Genomic DNA, 23,912 nt, shown 5'->3' with positions numbered 1-23,912 from the left:
AAATAGACTGCATAAATATAACATTATTTACAATTCATCATGACACAAACCATACTAGGGACTCCTTAAAATCTGTGTTTGGCCAGAATTATTTGCTGCCTGTTCTTCATGAAGCAACTGCCTATCACAACTCGCACAGTTTCAAGCGCTCCTCAATTTTATGGACTGGAATGCCAACATAGTGAAATAAGCCATTTGCTAATAATGACAATGAACATGTTCACAAAATGGTAATGCTCAAGAACACACACTGAAATAACAAATCACTCTAGATGGTGCATTAAACAAAATTCTTCAGTTTCTGTGTGTTCAAGCGAGCACTTCATTCTAGTAACTCCCAAAAGGCCTAGCAACAGCTCGAATTCCTTCTAGAAAGGTCGCAGCAACGCTAATCTTTCGTGAATGCTCAGGTATTGAAAGTTTTTTCTAGTACAACAACAAAAAATTGGAATGACCACAACTAAAATTTAGACAGTCTACCAGAACAATGATAAAGTTGACTTGAAAAACAAAAAAAAACTCAAAAGCTTTCTTTGTAGACTATTTAAAGTTGTGTGAGAAGCCATGTATCAAGACCAATGCACAGTTCCAATATCACCAGAAATACCTAACTCAAAAGCTTTCTTTGTAGACTATTTAGAGTTGTGTGGGAAGCCATGCATGAAGATCAATGCACAGTTCCAATCTCACCAGAAATACGGGCGATCAAGCTTTTTGAGAAGGCGATGAGCCTCAAAAGAGAGCAATGTACCTGCCTTACATCAGAATGAATATGGCACAAATCCACCCTGTGCTTTGCTCATGAGTAGGATTCCTGAGGCAGACCCGTGGCGTGAGACTGGCGTGAGGATTGGGCTCGGCAGTTGAACACTCAGGCAGCCCGTGTGACACAGGGCTGGCGGTCATTAACTGGTCCTGTCTTGATACAGCAAGTATGCCTTCAGAGCCGTTGGAAGGTTCAGTTCGTGCACCCGCGACAAGCGGGTCTTGCCAACACGCTGCCGTATCACTCGCCGACAGATGTCCTTCAGGGGAAGTGGCTCCGCTGCAATAACACACGCACACAACTGGAATCTTGTCGCCAGGACATCCCTTGCAGCAATGGCTCATCAAATTGCTTTTCTAAGAGCACTACGTGTTTTCAGCTTTTGCCTGAGAAAAACTACAGTATTCAACATGGCCTGCATGCTGAACCTTGCTGTAATGTTTGAGTGCACATGATCTAATTGAACTGCTCAGAAACAAAACATCACTTCCTCATAATCCAGGATGGCATTTTGAAAGGACACTAACACTGACCATTTGAAATTAAACCTTCAAGTTATCAGACACAGACCTACTTATCAAAGCATAAAAGTCACAAGTGAAAATTCAGCTGCCAGTGGACTCTATTAAGGGAGATTGTAAGATGAACGGGTCATCTTGGCTTCAAGCTTTATATGACAGGAAATTTTCCATATTTTATTGTGAAATTTTGTTTGCTCCATAAGAAAGCTTTGCCCTCACTTCGTGTGATTTTGTTCCAGGTATTTCCCAAAAAAGAGCTATTGTGATATGCCTTTCATTTTTGCACCCATTCTTATTTACAAAGGTTTTGGATAACAATAACATCAACCAGCAGGAGTCAAATATATGAGGAACTTACAATAAAGACTTCGTCTGCCCTACTTCTATCTTATACAGGATGTTGAAACTGCATGTGTTACGGTATATCAGTCATGAATAACAGTAAAAAATGACACAGACAAAACAAGAGCCCTGATAACACAAATGCTGTGTAAATTATAGGTGTCCCTTGTTAAGCTCTGCATCATCGCGTCTTGCTACCAGCGTTGCCAGCAACCTATAATTCTCTGGTAACCAGTCACCTGCAAACTGTCTGAAGACAAATTTACGTTCTTCACTATGTTGCAATCTTATGCTGCCAAACCTCAATAAGATTTACATCAGAAAGCTTTATGTATCGTAAATTTTGTAAAGTTTAGGTTGTGATGTTTCAACAGCCAAAATAACCACACATACTTCCAGCCTAGTCCTGCATACCCAAGCGCCACAGCCAAAGAAAAGAGAAAAGCAGGAATTAGAGCAGTGCACGGGCCCAGGCCGGATAAGGCATTGTCGGATCAGGTCCAGGCCGGGCTTGGGCCCGTCAGGCTTGGGTCGGGCCTGAGTCCAGCCCGTATGGGACCCGGTTCTCATCAGTATACAATGGCATGTGCAGACTGTTTGGTGTGTTGTTTGAACTTGTTGTTCAACTTGTATAGTCGACTGAATAGCTGACGCCTACTGAAATGAAATCTACTGAAGCTTTTATTTATTTTATTTACTTATTTAAAAATATACAAGGTAGGCATATATATAGTCTGAGGTCCAGAAGTGAAATCTCTGGGCGGACCTCCTAACAAAAATTAGATGATCCTTAGTTCTTTTTTTTAAATGATAAGAATAAACATGACCTAATATCCAATGGTAATGAGTTCCCAAGTGAAATGCCTGAAAATGCAATGGTAAATCTACCATATTTAGTTTTAATTTTAAGAAGTAGATTAAGCTGTCTTGAAAATTTTGTATAGCTATTAATGAGGTTGGATCAAGCAAAGCTCGGAATATTGAGGTCGGTATTCATAAGACGAAACATTAGTAGTACCACCTTATGATTGAATTTCATGCGTAGAGGCAAGACATTAAGGAAACTGAATATAGGAGCAGAGGAAGATATATGCGGTTGAAATGTAATTAATCGTAACGCCTGCTTTTACAAAACTTATAGGTGACAAAAATATGCGGAATATGTATTATCCCAAGGTGAAAGGCAATACGAGATGTTACTGTGTATGAATGCATACTATAACTACATGAGAATGTTTTGATGAGAGTAAGAACGAATTTTTACGACAATGTGAATACCAAGGTTGAGCATGGCACTGAAACTTTAAATTCTCATCTAAAAAACACCAAGAAGTTTAGTAGGCTATGATGTGGAAATTACATCATTATTTAAAGAAACTGCAATAGAATGATTGGGCAAAATGTTTTAGGAATTGAATATCAAAAATGTTTTCTTAGATGGATAAATTATTAGCTTACTTTTTAGACACCATGAATGTACATTTGCTATATCCCCGTTAAGTTTATCCTGAAGTGCACAAGAACATCTTTTGGATCTGAAAATGGTGGTGTCGTCAACTTAAAAAAGACAGTTTGCATGTGTTAATATTTGGGGCAAATAATTGATGAATATGAGAAATAAAAGTGGGCCAAGTATTGATTTTGCGGCAACACCAATATTTATAATTTTTGATGAAAAGAGGACACCATCAATTTGTACTCTGTATGATCGGTGTGTTAAATAGTCAAGAATAATTTCTAAGGACAGCCCAGAAATGCCATATGATTCAAGTTTGCCTAAAAAAATGCCATGGTCTACGTAGTCAAATGCCTTGGTGAAATCAATAAAGAGAGCACCAACTAAAAGGCCTTGGTCGATGGCTAATTTATCGCTTTCATTAAAAGCAATAAATGCCAGTTGAGTAGACGAATTCTCACGAAAACCAAATTGATCACGTGTTAAAATATTAACTTTGGCATATATTTACTCAGACGATTGTATATTAGCTTTTCGATCACCTTAGACAATAAGCAGATAAAACGATAATTACTCATGCACTTTTGGTAACTTTTTAAGCACTGGAATAACTTTGCGTATTATGAGGCAATTGGGAAAGATCCCATCTTGAAATAATTTGTTTATTACATGTGCTAACGCAGATGAGATTTCTTCAAACACAAGCTCAATGCTTGATGGATGCTAAGATCAAGACCTGGACCGGTTGTTTTAAGAGATTTGATGATATTGCATACCCTTTGCAGTGTTGTTGGGAATAAGTAAAAGGCATGTGAACATCGCAGAAGACTAAGTGACATCGAATTATTCTGATTAGTGCCTGTAATACTCGAATGATCACTGAAAACATTAGCAATATCTTGAGGGTCAGTAATACTAGCAGAAATGTAGTTTACACACAATATATTATTCTTAGCTGTAGTGATGTTCAGGAATTCCTTAATTACTTGCCAATTTTGCCTGGCATCACTTATGTTCTTTCGTATTTTATTTTCATACTATTTACGCTTGGCCTCTTTTAACGTGGAAGTTAATATATTCAAATACGTGTTGAAATGCCATCGCAAGGTATTATTGAATGGCTAGGCTTTAAGTTTCTTACAAGAGTACCTCTTTTTTTAATAGAGAGCAATAAAGAGTCACTAATCCACGGCTTTCTTGGGGAACTGAAGCATCGTGCCATAGCTGTGGTACTTGTGCATGAATCGGAACATTCTGTTATTTTTGCAAAAAAACATTCAAAAGCTTTATGGCCACATCGTTCTTCAAGCACATTACCCCAGTCGATTGCACGAATCATATTGCTACCTGTAGGCTGCCACAAACCATAGTGCGAATGCGCGTGTGCGCCCGACGAGGAAGATGAGGCTCGCTGGCTGCTCGAGCTCGGAGCCAGACTGGCCAGTGCTGCAACCGCTCTTGCAAATATATTTTTCGAATATATTCGCAATACTTTGTCTCGTTACTCACGTAACAATATCAATGAATTTCATAGAATCAAAGAATGCCCTGACATATTTTTCAGGTTGAGGACGTGTTAAAGGACCTATGCAAAAAATGTAGGGTAATGGTGTGTTGCGGCATATTCCACTATTCTGGCTGTGCTACGATCTGTAGCCAAACTAGAATTAAAGTATTGGCCCCACCAATTTCACATCTAGTTGGAATGGAAATTAGTGATGACAGAATACAGCTCAGATAAGTGCCCACGTACTCGGTGTAAGAGTGACTATTAGGATAAATAACAACATATAACAATATCCTTGTTTTCATCAACTAGTATGTTAAGCAACTGCTCAAGTTCTCTACAAAACTGGATTTGAGATAATGAGGGGAACGATAAATGCATGCAACTATGATGTTACATTTCGAAGGCAGCTGCAGGTTGATACTCTCGACTTCATACTGATTCACAGAGACAATGACGAAAAAAAGATCATGACGTGTTTATATGACTGTGCTAATTTCACCAAAATGGCTGAGCCACCATTACGATAACCTTCATGATGACAATATTCGGAAGTGTAACTAGAAAGCCCATACAAATTCCCGTCTTGGGATGATAGCCGCGTTTCAGATAGACATACAAAAAAGGCATCATCTAAAATACTCACAAGAGTGATGAGATTATCACGATGCTTACGAATACTGTGCAAGTTTAAATGCTGTAAGGATAATGAGGGTTGTTTCTTGAACAGAGCCTTCGCTTTGTCGAGAGAAAAAAAACTATTCACCCATGATGATTTAGGCGCTAATGCAAGAAAAAAAAAATGAGATGTATTAATTACTTGAAGACTGACAAATCACTGGATATGCAATGCACACAAATGACTTCCTGGCCTTGATAGTACAGTTATCAGTCTACAGGAATTTCTATCCTTTAGACTTCTTCACTTCTAGCACCTGCACAAAAAGCCGCTTGTTGTCAAGTGATCATTTACGAAAATGGAAGTTGATGGTTTCTTTGAGAGTCGTAATGAAGTACAGTAAACTCTCAGTAAGTGAAAATCTGTTAAACAGAACTACTGGTTAAACGGAACCGCCGCCTCTGAAATGGTTGGTTTTGAGCTTGTATTCTGCACCCATGTTGACCTCTCAGTATATTTCCGGTCCTTCAGTTTCCGTTTACTGAGAGTCCACTGTAGTTCTGAGCCTTGCCCTACGAGATTTGAGAGCAAAGTCCGCTTTTTTTGTTCGCAAGCAGAACCCCGCTATGATGTTTGTTCTTTGTTTAGCAGGCACGTGATGAAGCAATAGAATATGCCTGAACTTGTGAAGTGACCTTCCCCACGGGTGTTAGCCTTGTTCAAAGTTGGTTTCGTCTTTACTTTCAACCTTTTCTTTCCCGACATAGTCGGCACTTTTTTCTTTCTGCCACAGATCTCATTCTCCTTCATTGTCACTGCCGCAAGCGGCAAGCCCACAGCCACAACCACGAGCCACAGACAGCCACATTCGCTTCAGTGTTCGCACCGAGGCCTTCAGCCATCGGCGACAAGGCAACCCACTGCCGCGCTTTTAGTTTCTGCAGTGACTGCGCTCGTCTCTGGGTCCCTGGTCGTGCAGTCCCTGGGGCCTGTACCTAGGCGGGGTACAGGCCACATTTAAAAACACCAGGCTGGGCTTAGGCGGCCCAGAGCATGGAGTTTTCGGGCCGGGCAGGGCCCGTGCTGGAAAAATTAGTTTGTGCAGTGCTCTAGCTTGAATGTTTATTTCAATTACAGAGTCAAATCTTAAAGCATAGAAAACAAAATTCCAGCTCTCTTACGCAACCATGTCAATAGAGCAGAGTGGCAGTGCCCAGAAACATTTCGAACAAATATTGTAAAAACCGGAATATAGGTCAAACAAAAAACACAACAAAAAGCCGACTTTCGTCTTATATACCAATCATTGGCAGAAAAAAAATGTCAATGTCTCGCAACAATGGGCAGATGAAGTCGAAAGCCTCCATTGCCATCTTGAGCATCAGCAGTGTTGCCGTTGGGCAAGTCTAGGCAAGGCCTACAGTGTTCTAGCAATGCCGATTTGCCTCGGTTATCTGCTGTCAGTCTTTTTTTCTTTTTCTATTTTCTTCAGAAATGAGTGCTAGTCGAAGGCGGTTTACGGTAGGCTTTAAGAAAAAAGTGAGCATGCTGAAGCGCTTGGCAACCTGGCTGCGCAACGAGAATTGGGTGCATTGGAGAAAAGCGTCCGATACTGAAGGAGCCAAAAGCCCCAGTGCATCACATCCTGCACCAACAACAACAACAACAAAAAAACATGTTTTGTGGACGAACTGTAGTGCGCCTTGAACGCGAAACACTACGCACCGAATTCGTCCGGGAGCTGTGTGCAAGGTCGTTACTCGTAACAGCGAAGTGCATCCGCATGAAAGCTCTCGAGATAGCGTGCGACTCTGGGCTCACGAGGGTGCAATTCAAGAAATAAACATTATGGGTGCGCTGATTTATGAAGCAGAAGAGCTTTTTGCTACGGCAGCGTACTTCCGTCTTTCCACAAATGCTGCATCAGTAACGCATTGAATGGAACAAAGGACGATGCACTCTGGGATGTTACAGGTGAAAAACAGCCGTCGTCACACTCAAGTTCAGACGAGTTCGAGTGGCAGCACTTTGTGCCGTTCTGGTGCTTAACTACATAAGATTAGTCTCCAAATAAAAAGAAATGTCACCACAGTGCAGCTGGTTATGTCAGCATTAACCAAGACAAGGGTGCACCGCGATACTTCGCGATTTTTAAATATTTCTTCTTTAGAGATTCAAAGTTTCGGGGGTCGACCTATATATATTTCGGTTTTTATGATAGGTGTTACAATGAATACGTGATCCCTGGTTGGCTGGCTTTTGCAAATGACAAGCATAGCGCAGTGCCGGTGATTTGAGGAGTTCAGCCAAATTTTACAAGAAAACATAACATTGCTGTATGCTAATGTCAGCTAGTCGTTGAGATGAAGTTCGAGGGTGATGGATCTTCTTGGTGGGGAGGCAGGTCAGAGCGTCATTCGATCGACAAAAATGCAATGAGACACTCACTCAAGCGCAAAAGAACGCCAAGGGCCTCGCTCCTGTGAGCTCAAGCAGTCAACAGCGAACTTGTGCACCTTGACAGTAGCCCTGACACGATCGCACTTTTTGCTCGGAGACACAACATATACTTTCTGCAATTAACTGCCTCTTCTGACTGCAAAGAATTTACAAGAGAGGACCTTCCCTGCCACATGCTCTACGATGAGCGTCTCCCAGTGCAGCATAGGGTCTGACAGAAGTGGTCATACCTGCTATTACATCAATCTGTGCGCGATGGGCCTGTTCATGAAATGCATTGGCTGCATGCTGGTGATAGCGCTTGTGTGTGAACAGGCTACGTGCTTATATGTACGTAGCTACAGGGCATGTCGAGTGCTACAATAGCTGTAATTTCGGTGAAGAGCAGTAGTGCACACATGTGTATTCTGCGACAGGCCTTTGGACAAGCAATCAACTGACCCGTTCAGAAAGAAAGTCAGCGAGAATCAACTGCCTTGGTGCTTGGAAATATGTTGCTGATGATTGTGGATAGGACGCAACAAGGAGAAGGACATAGAAGGAAGGGAAAAGGAGGTTAACCACACGCAATGGAGTAAACGTGAAGTGCTTGGTCTAGGACTCGTGTCCTTAATACGCGACATGGACCACAGCCCCCTCCCCCCATAGTCTTCCGCCAAAATTTCAGCCACAGCAAAGTGCGCAATTTCTATGCCAAGCCGAAGAAAGTTTACCATAAAGAGCTTAACTACACGAGCAGCTAAGCACAGAACAAAATTGTTTGCCAAAATGCGGATGCTTGAAAAGCAAGCAGCTTGTCATGTCAAGGTTTGCGAATGCACCCATGTTGCTCGACTCTCGGGGCTGCTTGCATGTTATTAAAAAATATTCCATTATAGATTTCGTGCAGGACCCAGTACACTAAAATTTTGCCAACCTGTTTGAGAGTGCACACAGACTAACCACATAGCACAGATTATGATAGAAAATTCTATGTTATGGGTCCTACAGATTTATGATCAACAAATAAAAATTTGCTACACCACAACAAGGCTACCCATAAAAATCAGCCATAAAACAGTACTTACGGTCAAGTCCACCAATGTACTTCATGGTGATTTCACAGTGGCCCCAGACTGCACTGACCACAGGGTAGAGCTTCTTGCCCCGCAGACCCCGAAATGCCACACCCAGGTATCGGCCTTCAACCACAAAGGCCAACGTGCCTTCGTCCATGTCCAGAACAACCAAGAATGCATCCGGTACTAAGAAGATCTCGTCCGCTGGACGGCTTCGTTGATGCATAAAGAAACAGAACTGCAAGCTTGAGCACCATGAAAACGGCAAGAGAGCGGATTTTTTTAGGCACATACAATGTGTGAGATGCTGTGGTCAAAAGACTCTCAATAAGCTTAAACTGCCTTGATTCTTTGCTCTGCAGCGAGATTTTAAAGTATGGGCACTTCTTAATTCGTAGAGATCGTGTTGGCTGAATACAATCCCCACAGTGTGCAGTTAGAAGGTGAGTTGGTATTAAAATACTGTATTTACTCACATGACTTGTGCACTTTCTTTTGAAATTTTGGGGCTCCAAGAAGGTGGTGTGCAAATTACACGGGGATTTCGAGAATGCATAGGAAATAAGGTGCAATTGACCTAACGCACGCAGTTTTACATTCAAGAAAAGAAAATAATTTGGAGCATGAACAAAGTGTACTTGATCATTTAAGATACTTTAGCTAGTTAGATTCAGTCACGCATGGAATTAATAATTGAGAGGTCCAATTGAGAATCATTGTAGCAGCTGCTGTCACCGCCCTCCCAAAGTGCATCGCCCTCAGTTCTGTCCAGCGCGTTCGTATGTCCCACTTTCTTGAAGCTATTCTTGACAATACTGAGAGGAACTAGGTCTCGTGACACAGCGATAATGAAGGACCTAATCATTTGCACATAATGGCCTTCTTCAGCAACAGAAAACTTCCATCAGCAAGCGCACACTCTTTTGCTTTCTCCCGTACTGTACTGATCTCACCGATCATCACACGTTGAAGAACTTCACTCCCGCTTTCTTCAGCAAACTCTATAACAACAACATTGAATTTTGCTGTATATATAATTACTGTATCCCATCTGAAGAGAACAGTAAAAACGTTACGGACACATGGTGAAACCTAAACTTCCAGAACCAACCAAAAGTGCGTTGCAGTGCGGACGCAGAGAACGAGGGGAACGGTGCCAAAAGTTGTCTGTGCCATGACGCAAGCAAGCTTTCTCACGGCGGTAGAGATAGAGAAATAGAAGGCCGCAAACGCTCGAGCAGTTTCAGCGACCCCTCAACAGGTTCGAGTGTTCTTGCACGGTATTCTAGAGGACCTAGCTTGAGGGAATTGCTCAGAACACAGAGGCAGAAAACAAATCCGTGCCTCCGAAAAAGGCCTTCGCACAAGCAGCCCGTTTGACTGCGTCGCCCGATTGGCGGGGCACGCGCCCGATGCGCCCGTCCAAGGAATCCAAAAGCCCTAAGTCTTGGTGTGCGCTTGCGCGGGTCGGGGAGGCAAGATATGCAAATAAATATATATTTTTTCCCATAAAACTGACAAAATATTAGAGGTGCACAAATTAAGCGAGTAAATACGGTACACTCCCCAGCCATAGGGGGCTGCCTTTTTATGAGTTGACTTGCAACCTTCCTGCAAACCGAAGTTGCAAGTTTGTCACCTCCGTTCTTCCTTCCCTTTATGGGTGCCTGTATAGCAGCGAGGCCCTAAAGCTCCCGCTGCTTGCCCATCTCTAAACAGGCCAGAGGTTCCCACTATTGGTCTGTTTAACTGGCCCCTTGCATCTCCTCTTTCTTGGCAAGGAACAGCTCTTGGGCAGAGTATGCACAAAAGAAATTTTGGCTGCCACATAGCAGAGACAGATCTTTGCAGTGCATTATACACAACAAGATAAGAAGAGCCCCACCAGCTTATTGACATAAGAAAGATATCTTGCAATCAACTCTCTTGCTTCATATGAAAACATTCTATAAAATTTTATTTAATGGTTTACTGGAAAGCCATTCACTTAAACTCACAAAATTGAAACTTCAGGAAAGAAAGTTCAACTTACACAGGTTGGCTCATCAATTCAAACAGGTTTAACAGCATAAAGGGCAGGAACAAGTGAAGCACAGAGGCAAAAAACGCGGATCCACTATACGCACAGAAGCAGTCTCCACAATGGAGATACTCAGACTGCATCCTGCCTACGGTGTAATCATGCTTGAGTTTATACAGCTTGTTGCATTCAAACGACACCGTTGAAACAGACGGGGCATACTCACCAGTCCCCAGGGTAAGTGACAGCGGGGTTGTTTTTAACGTCGTGGTATAGCTTGTTTCGGCCCAGGTCCCATCCCCAGGACTCACGGTTGCTGCCCACCAAGGACTGGTAGCCAACCGAGTGAAGTGGAGCATCCCGTGTGGCCACACCCACCACAGCATGTGTGCCCCGCTGTCGCGTACTCCAACGGACTTCCCACACATGAAGCCCTCGTGTGTAACCCACCTGCACAACAAATAACAACACTGTGGCCAACCTTCAAGTACTGAGGGACCACCTCAGCACGTATGTATGTCTTCGAATTCTTTCTCACACAACAAACAGAAAGCAGCTGAGCCAGTATATCAAAATGCGGACAGCAGTAGAAGCAGAACTAGTTAAAAGAATTTCATCGCCACATTCACTTCTATATCATCAAAAATCTTATTTTCCCACTGATTTCAAAAAATATTGCACCACTAGCTCATTAAAATTTTAACTGCATGCAGTAATCTTCTGCAGGGCGTTTACTTACAAAGCCAGTTTTCACACACTAGCAGATTGTGGCACAGACGTGCACACATGTCATGAAAGCACTTCCGATGACGAGTCGATGCGAAAGAGCTAAGCAACAGACACAGATCTCAGAGGCCTTACTTTTGATGACCACGTCGGAACATGTACATCTTGGAATACAGATCTCAAAGGCCATGCCACAGTCCTTTACTACTCTTTCTGATCAGGAAACTTCACCGTCACACTAGGGGGAGCTTGATATGGCATGGAAAGCTTCCGTGCCATGGTGCCACTGTCGTTTAAAGGCCACAATCCTTCACCCCTCTGGTTTGATTCCACAGAGACAGCACATAGAACAAATGCGAGCCGAAAGTTTGTGAGTTTACTTCGTATCAACGATTGGTTTTTGGATAAGGGCCAAGTTCAGGCATGGCACAAAAATGTGCATTCACGTGATGACGCCGTTCAGGTGCTGCATACCAAGGTGCCGTTTAAAGGCACTACTGAAAAGGTTTTTGCAAGCCAAGTGTTCGTGAAAAGTTTGGAAACTCAAGGTCAGCCATAACGTGGCAAGAAACGAACGACTTCAGCACTGATTTAAAGTATGCGGGTGTGTGTGCGAAGCAATTTGACTTATCGGGCATCATCTATGTGCACCGTTTCACAGTAAACGATGACACCGTATCGTTGCCAAGAGAGAAGCCACACCTAAAGTTTAATGACATTTTTCGTCTGTTCGACGGCCTGGCAGCATATATTACGAATCGGTAGTCACGACCAGTGACAGTTTAAAAACCACGGAAACAACCTCGAAAGCCATCGTGAGCAAGTGGTGTTCCCAGCCGAGAAAAATAGGCCACAAGCCACTCATTGTAACAACAAAAAAAGAACATTTTTGTGACAACTATCTTTTAAAATGTCTTTTGAACTCTCAAATGTGAAAATTATGTGTTATATCTCGACTTAAGCATTTACATGGTTTAATTTTCTTCAAAGAAATATCGCGGTTACAATCCTATCAGGCACACTGGTTGGCCAAGGAAATATGGCACTGAATACAATTGAAAGTGAAAAAGAGAATCAGGGGGACAGATTAATCTACGCATTTTTCATGGGGGATGTTGGCAACCAAAATCGTCTTATAAAACTGGGTTTCGTCATTCAAATGATACACAAGAAAACCAACAAGGTTCTCGAGGCCTGAAAACGACAACGGTTGCTGTCGAGAAATCACTTCATCAACAGTTATCATCTGCGGATGTATCTGTTTCAAATAGCTAGATTACCAGAAAATGCGAGCTCACGCCCTAGAATATTGTCTGTTACATAAAAATAATTCGTCACCATTGCTGGAATGAAATGCATGCCATTGCAAGTTCAGGAAATAAGAGCTCTTGACCTAGAGCTTAGGATGTCATTCATTATTATTAATGCCACTGATATTTTATTCTCTGTATCATTCATCACAGCCACTTCTGTTTTTTTTTTTTAATTTGAGGCCTGTTGGGCCAACTAAAGACAATTTAAACAGCGAAAAAAAGACCTATGCCAGTCGCCTGCTGGCACACTACGCCACCAGCTGAATTTGAGATTTACTTTTTGCATCTGCCTCATCTTTCTTACAAAAACATTCTCAAAGTTTCAAGCTTTATTCATATGATTGTGACAACACAATAATATGCAGATGTTGTCTAGAAAGAGCAACTCTTTTGGCTACAATGTATGAGCGAAGAAAAAACACAATCTTCGCTTAATTAAAGCCTCACTTTGCTGGCTGGCCTTTCTTTTACTGTCGCACCCCTAGTGGCCACCACTAGATCTGTACCAAGGGTAGATGCAAGTCTTGAAAAAAGAAAATTCATTAGTTCGGTTAACTGAATGAAATAAATACACTTATTCGTTTTTTTTCCGCAGATTCATATTCTGTGAACAGATATTTATTACAGTCTACACTTATAAGGGGCCCGTATACAACAAACTTTCGGATATAACGGACTATTATTCAGTCTGAGTTTGATCTGTATATTGAATTATTTCAGTCAAGTTCGCTTTTAATCGACTGTGATACAAAGGATTATCGACTACACAGGACAATATGAGCGTAATTCTTTTTTTTTCTTCGAATTTAGGCACTAAAGTGTACCTTGCCGTGTTGATGCACGATGACAAAAGACTTGACCCTGCCACGCTCTGTGAGCTAAGGTAATTTTCAATTGTGGCTGGCAACATTGGTGGCTTCCAGCCAAGCCGTCTGAGAGCGCGTTGGTCACTCAAATCGTTCAAGTGTTGCAACGGACTCAAATGCAGCACAAAGTTATTGCATCATTGCTCAAGGAAGCTTCGTCAGTCTTTTATCACAAATTTCTTTATGAGCTAAATCTAAATAAAGTTTTTGTTAATACTTTGCATGAAAAGTGCATTACTCATTGCAGTAACACTGTTAGGCATGGCGACTAAAGTTTCAAACGTAAGACTTTTCAGGGCTCCAAGCAGGTCAGTTCCAGCATCAAATTAAAATATTAATGTAAGAGGGGCTTTGGTGCTGCTCAGTTTAAAACTCTCAGATCAACTCAGTGCCGTCCAGGGAGCCATGGAAGCTGCATGATAGAAACAGCTCTCAGTGGCCATTAGGCCGGCCCATTTATAAGCAGATGTGCCATTTCGTCTGCACAAATAACAAAGAATTTATTTTGAGCTGATCAAGATAAGTGGTTGAAAGAGTCTGATAGGAACGCTTCATTATTGGGTGAAGCTTTCTAGCTGTGCAGGGGCCACATAATGCCGCAGCACCTATTGTAATGGCACTTGCTGATAAATTAGAATTTGCGCTATACTTTTATTATTAACTGCTGCAGGAGATGGTCTTTTGTAACGATGCTGTCGAATACAACCAACGTGTATGAGCAGAACTAGCCTGCCCAGCACTGCTGAGTGAAATTAACATGATCATCACACTGTGACACAAGCACGTCCCCCCCCCCCCCCGATCTGTGTGAAGTTTGGAAATTGCGGACTTCAAATTAAATGGACTCATATTGCCAGATTATCACTGGATATTGCGGACTTCAAATTAAATGGACTCATATTGCCAGATTATCACGGTCCATTGAAACTAGAGTAGACAATATCTGCATTACAGGAAAAGATATGCAGTTTTTGAGAGCATATTTCTTACTGAGCTTTTTGGCAACATTGCTATGTCAAACAAAAGGAACAAAGTATGTGGCAAGACAGCTAGACAGCTTATCTCGCCAATAATGCTCATTTGGTTGTTTTCATTGAAATTTTAATGCAAAGTAAATAGATGTAAATATGACTGAAAAAGTTTTACTAGTTATTAAGATTATTAAGAATTATAATTTGATAAACGACACCACGAGAAAATAGCATCATCATCTAGACCAGCTGTCTGGCTACCTTGCTGCATACTTTCTTTTTTTGTTTTGAGAAGTTGCTAAAAATTTTTATAAAAGTTTAGAACGGCTCTTGCGTTTTGTGTTTCCGTTTCTTTGTGTGCATTCGTCTTACCTTGTGGCACTGTTTCAGCATTATGAACGTAAATTTGTGCCAGAAAACATTGAAAAAGCATATCTTTTATCCTAATGTAGCCATTAAAGATCTACTCAAACATTTGGAATCTGCAGAAGAAGCTGAAAAGTGTAATAAGTTTTACTGCATTCACTCCACCATTAAAAGAACACCTTTCAAGAACCACGTCTCCCTTTGAAGCGAAACTAAATACAAAACAATCACTTGGTTTAGATTGATAAGCTGCACTTGGGGAACTCTAATGCCATACTTTCACTGTCATAAGTTCATTATTAGTTCATTATTAGTGAAGAAAATCAAGGTTGAAGTTTCATTTGTAAATTCCGTGCTGCAATCTCCACATGTGATGTAACAAATTTCAAAATTGAGTTTTCGTATTTTCGCAGCACTGGTTCAATGAAATTTTCCGAAATTTCATATGTTAAGTCTATGGCGCCCACAGATGACAATGTACTTCATTTTTATCGAGTAGAAGCTAAATAGGACCCAGTAGATGCATTCAAAATTTACTGTGTTTGGCGCATAAATCTCACGGTAGCATCTCCAGCTGCATTTTTCTTCGGAGAGTTTTCTTGCTTATAAAGTGTCGTGTCGCGGTAAGAGTGATGTTTTCGGGATTGTGAAATTGTGCCCTCTTTAGTGTCCCTTTAAACTGATGTGACAGTCTTGTGACCAGAAAAGCTCTTGAGTGATGCTTTTGCTCGCAGGATCCTCAGAATCGTCACCGGCGTCTTACGTTAGGTTAGGAGTACGATGACACATGTCAGACGCAGGCGCGTAGTGATGCTACCGGACTAAATGGGATTCAAGCTGGCCAGTGTTGCATAGACATGGTACATGATTGGGGTGCGAAGCAGGGCTATTTTCATGCAACGCTGTGCAAATCTAAATTAGCCGTGAAAACTGGGTGCGCTTGCATGGGTGGATTGTTCATTTGGAATTTTACAGTAGCACATTTTTCGGAAGTCTTTTGAGCACGCCTAGCTCATGCCATTTTTTAGTAGCTTGCGCCTTTTGCGGGTTAGTCGACTTGTGGTCAGCCTTGCACTCCTGTCTTACTGCTTCGTCCTCGTCGCTTTGCCTTATCAGAAAAACATAGCACCACCATAACAAACATGGGACCTTTAATAACTGCCAGAGGGGGTCAACCAATCAGCCAGCACATGCCACCTTCCTCACTACGAATACTCAGCAGCACACCCCACTTCTCCATTCCCAGGTGCCCATCTCCTCCAGCGCTCGCTTCCTTGATCGCATCCAAATTAGTTGCATTGGTCTCATGGATGGGATATGCACACTTATGCCTTAAGGAAAAGCTCAAGTATGCCTCGCTCTCATTGTGGAAAACGGGAAAAACTTTGCATAGAACGGGGTTGTTCATTAAAAGCCTGTTTCTTCGTCAGACAAAACCCAATGAAACCAACAATCCGACGGTTGTAGCATAGGTCCCTACCTGCAACAAGTTAATTTTTCATTTACATTAGTTCTTTTGCATTTATTATTTCATCATTATCATACTACAAATAATTTCCCCCGTACTTCCTTAGCGTCATTCATAGGTCGGCAAAAAAATGTGCAGCTCATTCAGTCTCACTCTTGAAAAAATTTTGCCTCTAAGACTCACTCCACCTCACACTCACCATAATTTTATTCATGCAGGCTTGTTCGAACTCAAGCTTCCTCAAATTTTTTTCAATAAAACTGAGTCAAACTCACCATAACATTACTCAATCGGACTCAGACTCACAGCCCTAGTCGACTCGTGAGTGAGGTTGCCCACCTATGGCTTCATTATCTGTTGGTTTCATTAGGTTGTGCCTAACAAGAAAACAAGAAAAACACTGCAGTGGCATATTCTGCAAGTGTTCAAAGGACTCTTATTCTACCTACTTTCCCACATATTGCACACAGATGCATAAACCTGCCCAAATATGCCAATCCTAGTGTTGAAACAAAAGGGCAACCACAGGTTCTAACATTTTTCAGGCTATTTTAAACCGAAAGCAGTAGAATATAAAAATGTGACTAATTCGTTGCTCTGCCAAGTATAGCCACAGTAAGTCACGACAAAATTATTACTAAGACAAACACACAAATGTTGCTACGCTGTGCACATTTGAGGGCAAGCACTGTGGTGTGCCCACCTTGCCACGAATGCAGTCCGTGCTTTGAGCAACGGGGTGTCGGTGGAAGGTGAGCCGGTCATCTTCCTTGACAAAAATGTTTAGTGACCGATCCTCTGGGTTCCAGGCGTGCCGGCACTGTAACTCTGGACTAGCTGGCGGCATGTCCAAAAGCAGTTCGAGTCGCAACGGCCGTTGAGGCTCCCGCACGTCATGGATCCAGCCAGGGCGGCTTGGGTGAGCAACTGACGGCTGACCCACCAGGCTCTCTTCCTCCATGGGCTGAACCACCTGCGTAACACAGAACTCGCATGGAGGGCCTCAAGCATGTAAACCATGAAAACAACCATAGCAATCATGACATTTATAACTATATTGCAAGTTTGCTTTTCTGAGAAATATCTCTCCTTGTGGATTTCTGTGGCAAACCGGCGGTAAACAACTGAACCTTTCAAAATTATACTGCAATGCTGAAACATCACATTATAACAGAAACTCTGCTTCCCAGGCATAAAGGTTATCTGTAAAACAAAGATGCATCTCTTTTAAACTTTTGTGAAATATATTGCATATGAAAGCACAGTTTATTACACATATTGAAAGTTAGTTGAAAGGACCATCACAAGTGTGCTAGTAGCACAGAAAGCAAGAGGGAATAAACCAAAACAATGCTGGTGGCACGTATGTCACTGTAGGTGTAACAGACATTATGCTATACCCGCTGCATCTCTCGCTCAGGGCCAATTATGCCACAAGATGCAGGTTATAAATCCTACTATCACAAGGAAATTTCTTCTTCCGCTGTGACATCTGCACATTAGCAATGTACAGTACTTCTGGATTGAACCAGGACAATATAGGGCTATGTACCGCATATACTTTCATTTCCACAGTCTTAAGTTCGGGTCACGTCGGTGTAAATATTATTCAAATGCACGGCTGATGAAAGTGAACATTATCTTTAGAGACCAGATTTGTAGCAACATGATGTGGTTATCTCGGGTGATCACGCATACGAGTCGTTATATTAAAAAATATTATATCACCTTTGAATTCATGGGTAGTGTAGAGTGCTCCCGGGATAAAACTCGTTAGTTTAGGGCTGAGCAATGCACATACATTTGTTTCTATCATCTTCAGCTTATGCCACATAAGCGTAATATTGGCTCATACATCTAGATCAAGCCTAATGTCACCTTTGGCAACTAGATTCAGCAACGTGGCAGGCTTTCTTGAAATTGCTCACGCCAGTTGTAAAAGCTTGGCATCTTCAAGTTCCATTTCAATTGGTGAGCACTATTCACAATATAGTTATCAACAACTGCACTTTACAAGTGTGAGCTTAATGAATGACACCAATATAAGTGTTAGCACAAATCGGCTATTAGAGGCTTACTATTAGAAAATCACCTAAACTAACACTTCCATTTGGTTTGACATCTTTTAGACAGAAACTCATCACATGTTTTACAGAATGAAATATTAAGCATGTGGCCATTATGGCTAATTTGTCAGTACATATACTTTCCTTAGCAGTATACTGATCTAGCAAAAATGGATAGTTACCAATCCATCTACTAAGTGCTATTAGCCTAATTCTGGCACAACTATGAAATTGGAAATATTCATAGGTGGAAAATTTACCATGTTTCAATCACTGCAACGAGTCATGGCTATTTCAGTTAAACCTAATAGAGGCCACAGACACTACCAAAAAATTTAAAAATCAAGGGCCATGTTGAACAGGCATTTTAAATTTTCCGGTGAGGGCAGTGGCCATGCGATCTTTCAAGACCACCTTCCCTCTCCAAAACATACTCGTTACTTCGAACATGAATGCAAGATAAGCTCAAGGGAAGGAAGATGCTAAATGTGATGAGAAATTAACACGCAATGACCCTGGAGCCAATGTTTTGACAAGAAAAATCATGTACAGACCCTCATGAAACATTGTCTACAGCAAAATCACCTGTTGAACCACTGCTCTTCACTTTGAAAATGATGCTCATACAAAAATGTCTCTTTTACCAAATGTCCGCCATGGGGTAGGGATCTTCTAAATTTTCACTTGATGTTGTTTTATGACCCAGAACCATAATCTCGGTTTGGGCAACTTGTAGTGAGGGGCCGCCCCTTTACTTTGACTGCCTGCAATTTTCGCTGTACAACACAGTGAAGCCAAAAGCACACTTTAGGAAAAAAGCACCAACTGTCTAACCTTGAGGCCGGTGGTGACCTTCTGCCCCATGGTGGCACTCCTGTGGTGGTGTCGGTGCCTGCGCTGCTGTCTTCTCCAGAGCGCACTGGGACCGAGCCTCAAGGACTTGGCTGGGCAGGCAGGGCCATGCTGCTGCGGCCACGGCACCACTCGGCCCAGCGGACCCTCACAGCACAGGAGCACGCGTGGTGGAGGCACCGCTGCGGCGAGGCACCTGGGCCAACGAAAAGGAACTTCTCAGGCACCATCTAATCAGCCATAGGGCATGACAGCATTGTTTCTGCACAAGATCGCAAGGCTGGTCTGGTTGGCGTTCACTCCACAGCACCAGCAATGTAGACAATTTGGTAATTCCGTTATGAACAGCTCCACCCTGCAATTATTCCTTTCTGTCACTCATATGACGTACTTATGTTTACACGTGTGCCTCCTGGAATGACAAGCAAGCGTTTTAGAAGTAGTAAATAATAAAAACAATACGGAATCGAGGCAACGTCTCGGAGATGCCACCCGACCATGCAAGATATATAGCTAGTAACACCAGGCCATCAGAGTGCCTAAATCAACGCTGCTGCGTAACTTACAGTGGCAGCGTCATCTTGAAAGCCTGCGCAACACCTCAGCGCGGAGCGGAAGGCAGGGCGCGCCGGAAAGCTTCCCGAGGGCCTCGTCGACTGGTTCTCCTTTGCAAGCACACAGAGAACGCGCACAAAGGTCTTGTAACTTTAAAAAAGGCGAGCCGCGCTTCCAGCCACGGCAGTAGTTCTCGGGCAAAAAGCACAGCCACAGGTTCCGGCGCTGTCGTCCGCGAGTAGTTGTCAACTCCGCGCGGCGGCCGTTAGTTAGAAGACCTTATGTGGTCGGAGGAGGCCCCGCTCGGAGCAGCGGCAGGCAGGCAGCGCGCGCACTCTTCCGGTCGGCCGAGCGGCCAGCTGTCGGCGGCACGGAAACAGCTGCTGTCCGCCCCGACGCGCGTTCTCCAGACGCGAGGGGGTCCCCCTCCTCTCGAAGCCCTCCGCGCCCGCTACGCACAGCACGAGAGTACGTTACGCGAAACTGCAACCGCGGAGAGCCCCTCCTTCGCTGTTGTTCCCCGGAGTGCCATTGACCTCGTTCGCGGGGGCCCCACCTGAACAGTGTTCCCAGCGCAGCCGTCGCGCACTCTCCTCGGAACAAGGAGCCGAATCTGCAATCGCTTCCCCACCGCGGCTTAATTCTCACACAGGTTCGGACGGCGCCCCGAATCGGTCTAAATGTTAGGAGCGCAAAGATCAACAGCGCGGCTCTTAGGGGGTAACAGCCATCCAGACGTCTGGAATGGCAATCGTACGAAGTATAACGCGATCAGTCAACTAGTACACAATTGTGATCGGCCAACGAGGTATGATGGTGATGTTTGAGTGAACCACGGGTTTTATGCCGGTCATTGTCATATCCCACATGTTGTTAAATCCCGCCATCGGTCAGCTGTGATAGACGGGCTCTTTAATTGGTTTAAAATGCCGCTATTACATAATTTGACAATATCACGAAATTTTATTTTGTCCAGAAAAGCATTCCTGAACGGCTAGCAATTTGGACAGTTTGACAGAAATTTGAAACGGCAAGCCGTTTCTCGGTGCACTGACTCTTGGAGGCAACAGTGCGTATACATCGCAACCGTGTGGCGGTTTCGCAAATGTTCTACCGTAAAAAGCCCAAGCGCTACAATCAGTCTGACAAAAGTGAAGGTGTTCTGGCTGCTGGTCTGCCGTACGGTCTGTCCTGGAGGGCACGTGGCCGTCTGGCCCTTGAATCCCTTTAATGGCCGCTATCATCATATCTCCAGATTACCGTACCATTTCAGTCACTGCATCGTACGGAAGAAGCAACTTGCAAAGTTGTTTTCCAATTCATGTAACCGGTACTATTTATAGGCACTGCTGAAAAACTCCAACAAAGATTCAGACCCCAAGGCTGCGCCATACTGCAAGATGCCAATAAGGTGCGACCACCTGAACTTCTGCAGACAGTACAACAAAATAACTAAGGGCAGTCGGTCTATGTTTCCTGAACCACAACGACGCAAGTAGGACGTTTGGAAGATTAAAGTTACACTACAAAAGCCGGAATCACCATTGTGCAACAACTATGATGCCCTACGAATTTCACTTCGACAACGTTCGTTGGTTATCGCCTGCTGCTGATCAGATGAGGCACCCAAGCGCCGAATCATGAAATCAAAACTGAGACTTTGTAGCAATACATTTCGCTTCGATTCAACGCCACTCAATCGATTGAACATTTTCCTTGACGTACGGCCGGTTGAGCCCGTACAAAAAAAAAACAAAAAAAAAAAACACGGGCAATGTTGCTTTGACCAGTAACTAATAAATCAAGGGCGCTACCTGGGACATTCACCAACAAGGCAGCTACGACCACCACTATTGTTTTATTAGACCGCAAAATTATGTCCACATAATAAATACACACGATACCGTACTTACTCGACTGTAAGGCGATTTTTTTTCTAGACGTTTGCTATATAAGTCGACCTTTGCGTTACAATGGAATACCAAAATTCTATTTTTTTCTTCCTAGCCGCAATGAAAAACCACCCTTCGAGTTACATTTGCGATGGAGTTGAAATCGTATAAATGTGGTAAAACCACGGCAAGAAATCAGAAAAACAACATTTTTGTTGTTTTGAAACGCCGGTTTAATATAATGGGTACAAATTATGTATTTTATGACCGGTACAGGGATACACAAAGATATGTCGCTCACAGCAGAGCTGCCAGTCCCAACAGAGGGAGGGGACGATAATGTTCTTGCTTTTCCCATAATTTGACCATCGAGACGAGGCGCAAAAAGAAAAAAAAGTGTAGCTGCGATACACGAACCGGAGCTATTGACAAATGCGTATTGAAATAAGTCCGATAAATAGCACTTTTACTGTTACTGTATTTTTTTTTTTCTGGCCGTCTCTCCGTCAGAGCGCCCCGCCGCGGTGGTCTAGTGGCTAAGGTACTCGTGGCTAAGCTACTGACCCGCAGGTCGCGGGATCAAATCCCGGCTGCGGCGGCTGCATTTCCGATGGAGGCGGAAATGTTGTAGGCCCGTGTGCTCAGATTTGGGTGCACGTTAAAGAACCCCAGGTGGTCGAAATTTCCGGAGCCCTCCACTACGGCGTCTCTCATAATCATATGGTGGTTTTGGGACGTTAAACCCCACAAATCAATCTCTCCGTCAGAGCGCTTCAAAAGAGCTGTTATGTGTACTGCACCCATTTCGTACCACCTTTCGCATTCAGAAGACGGACGAACAACCTTTACAGCGCATGTCTTCACAAACTAGTTTTTTTTTTTCATTTTTTCTCTTTCCATCATACGCTGTAGCGTATTTTTGTTTTATGTTTCACCAGCTACACCAACGTAGCTTTAGGAAAATTGCAGCTGTTATGGCCCGATCTCTTCATGTGTGAAGCCTCGATCAACGTGCACGTTATGAACAAAAATGCCAGCAGGGCAAGGGAAGGGGTTCGGCAGAGGCCTTCGTAAGGGGCTCCGCCCCCTCCTCGTCACTATATTTACCGTGACGCGCCGGTCGCGTTCAGAGCGAAACCTGAGCCAAGGTTTATTATTATGGCGATATAGGGAACGGTTACGCGCGATACGCAGTATTCACAGCGTCGCCACCAGTTAGTAGTTGTCACACGTTCACGGAGGCAGGCAGTTTTGACGATAAGGCGCAGTGCCAGTCCGAGGCGTCCACCTTCCGGGGATGGTCGGTGCGCGCATTACACCACAATCTGGTCCGATTGGTCGGCCACTTATCAACAGAGATTGCTTCGCCGATAGCGCCAGTCGCGCAAGTTTCAGTCGGAAACGCGCGCTTAAAGGCAGCTGCACAAGCTCAGTCGTAGCTCACCGGAAGTGCGGTTCTCGCCTGAGCGGCACGTAGCCCAGGCCCGCTTGCAGCAGCCACGGCCCGAAAGGCGAAACCAGGGCCAGGGGTGGAGGAGGCCTCCCGGAGCACGGAGGCATCATCGCGCACCACCACGCAATGCCTAGCTGCTGCGCCGACTCCGGCTCGACCCCCTCGGGCAGCGCACTATAACGCCGGAAGCATAGGTGCCCTCCGGAGCCAACGCGGCTGCCAGCGGAACGAACACGACGAGTAGCGCGGGGGACCGTCTCCTCGACTGCAAGCGGCGCCGCGATCGATGCCGCACGCGGACTGCCAAAACGGGCCGCTGTTCCTCCCTGGGTCCTGGCGCCGGTTTTCCGACGCCACTGGCAGACCTCCGGCGGCTTCTTTCGCAGCGGCTTTTTTGACGATCCCCCCGCGTACCACACACGTCCACAGCGCGTAGCCGCCGCAAATCTACATCGGCTGCGCTAGTTCGTGTTACAGCAGTCACGCACACACACGAGCGAATTTAAAAGACGGTAAAACGGAAAAAGTCACTGATACGTAAAAGCAAGTCATCACAATGTATTCGCCGTGCGAAGAGCGCCTAAATCTGTTGATGAAATTCCCAGAAGGCAAGGTCACACTCTTTGCAAGTGTCC

The 23,912-nt window shown here is 43.8% G+C and overlaps 1 protein-coding gene across 1 annotated transcript; it reads right to left on the bottom strand.

The window, feature by feature from the left end:
- Nucleotides 1-481: 481 nt before the first annotated feature.
- Nucleotides 482-23,513, bottom strand: gus (splA/ryanodine receptor domain and SOCS box containing gustavus). Its single transcript, XM_037433594.2, has 6 exons — nucleotides 23,269-23,513; nucleotides 19,360-19,573; nucleotides 17,163-17,432; nucleotides 10,976-11,199; nucleotides 8,739-8,941; nucleotides 482-1,045 (listed from the first exon to the last, which is right to left on the bottom strand). Exons 1-6 carry the CDS (start codon nucleotides 23,385-23,387, stop codon nucleotides 906-908), a joined length of 1,170 nt encoding a protein of 389 aa, XP_037289491.2. The 5' UTR covers nucleotides 23,388-23,513; the 3' UTR covers nucleotides 482-905.
- Between the last annotated feature and the right edge of the window lie 399 nt (nucleotides 23,514-23,912).

Source organism: Rhipicephalus microplus, chromosome 3, assembly GCF_043290135.1.
Source record: "Rhipicephalus microplus isolate Deutch F79 chromosome 3, USDA_Rmic, whole genome shotgun sequence".
Classification (NCBI taxonomy): Eukaryota; Metazoa; Arthropoda; class Arachnida; order Ixodida; family Ixodidae; genus Rhipicephalus; species Rhipicephalus microplus.
Note: the sequence above shows the minus strand (reverse complement) of the source record. Positions and strands in the feature narration are given on the sequence as shown.

Coding starts and splice junctions, on each gene's coding strand:
- gus (XM_037433594.2), bottom strand. CDS start 23,387: ATGATGCCTCCGTGCTCCGGGAGGCCTCCTCCACCCCTGGCCCTGGTT. Junction 19,574..23,268: donor AGGCGAGAACCGCACTTCCG/GTGAGCTACGAC, acceptor TCGTTGGCCCAG/GTGCCTCGCCGCAGCGGTGC. Junction 8,942..10,975: donor GTCACTTACCCTGGGGACTG/GTGAGTATGCCC, acceptor GCATCAACGAAG/CCGTCCAGCGGACGAGATCT.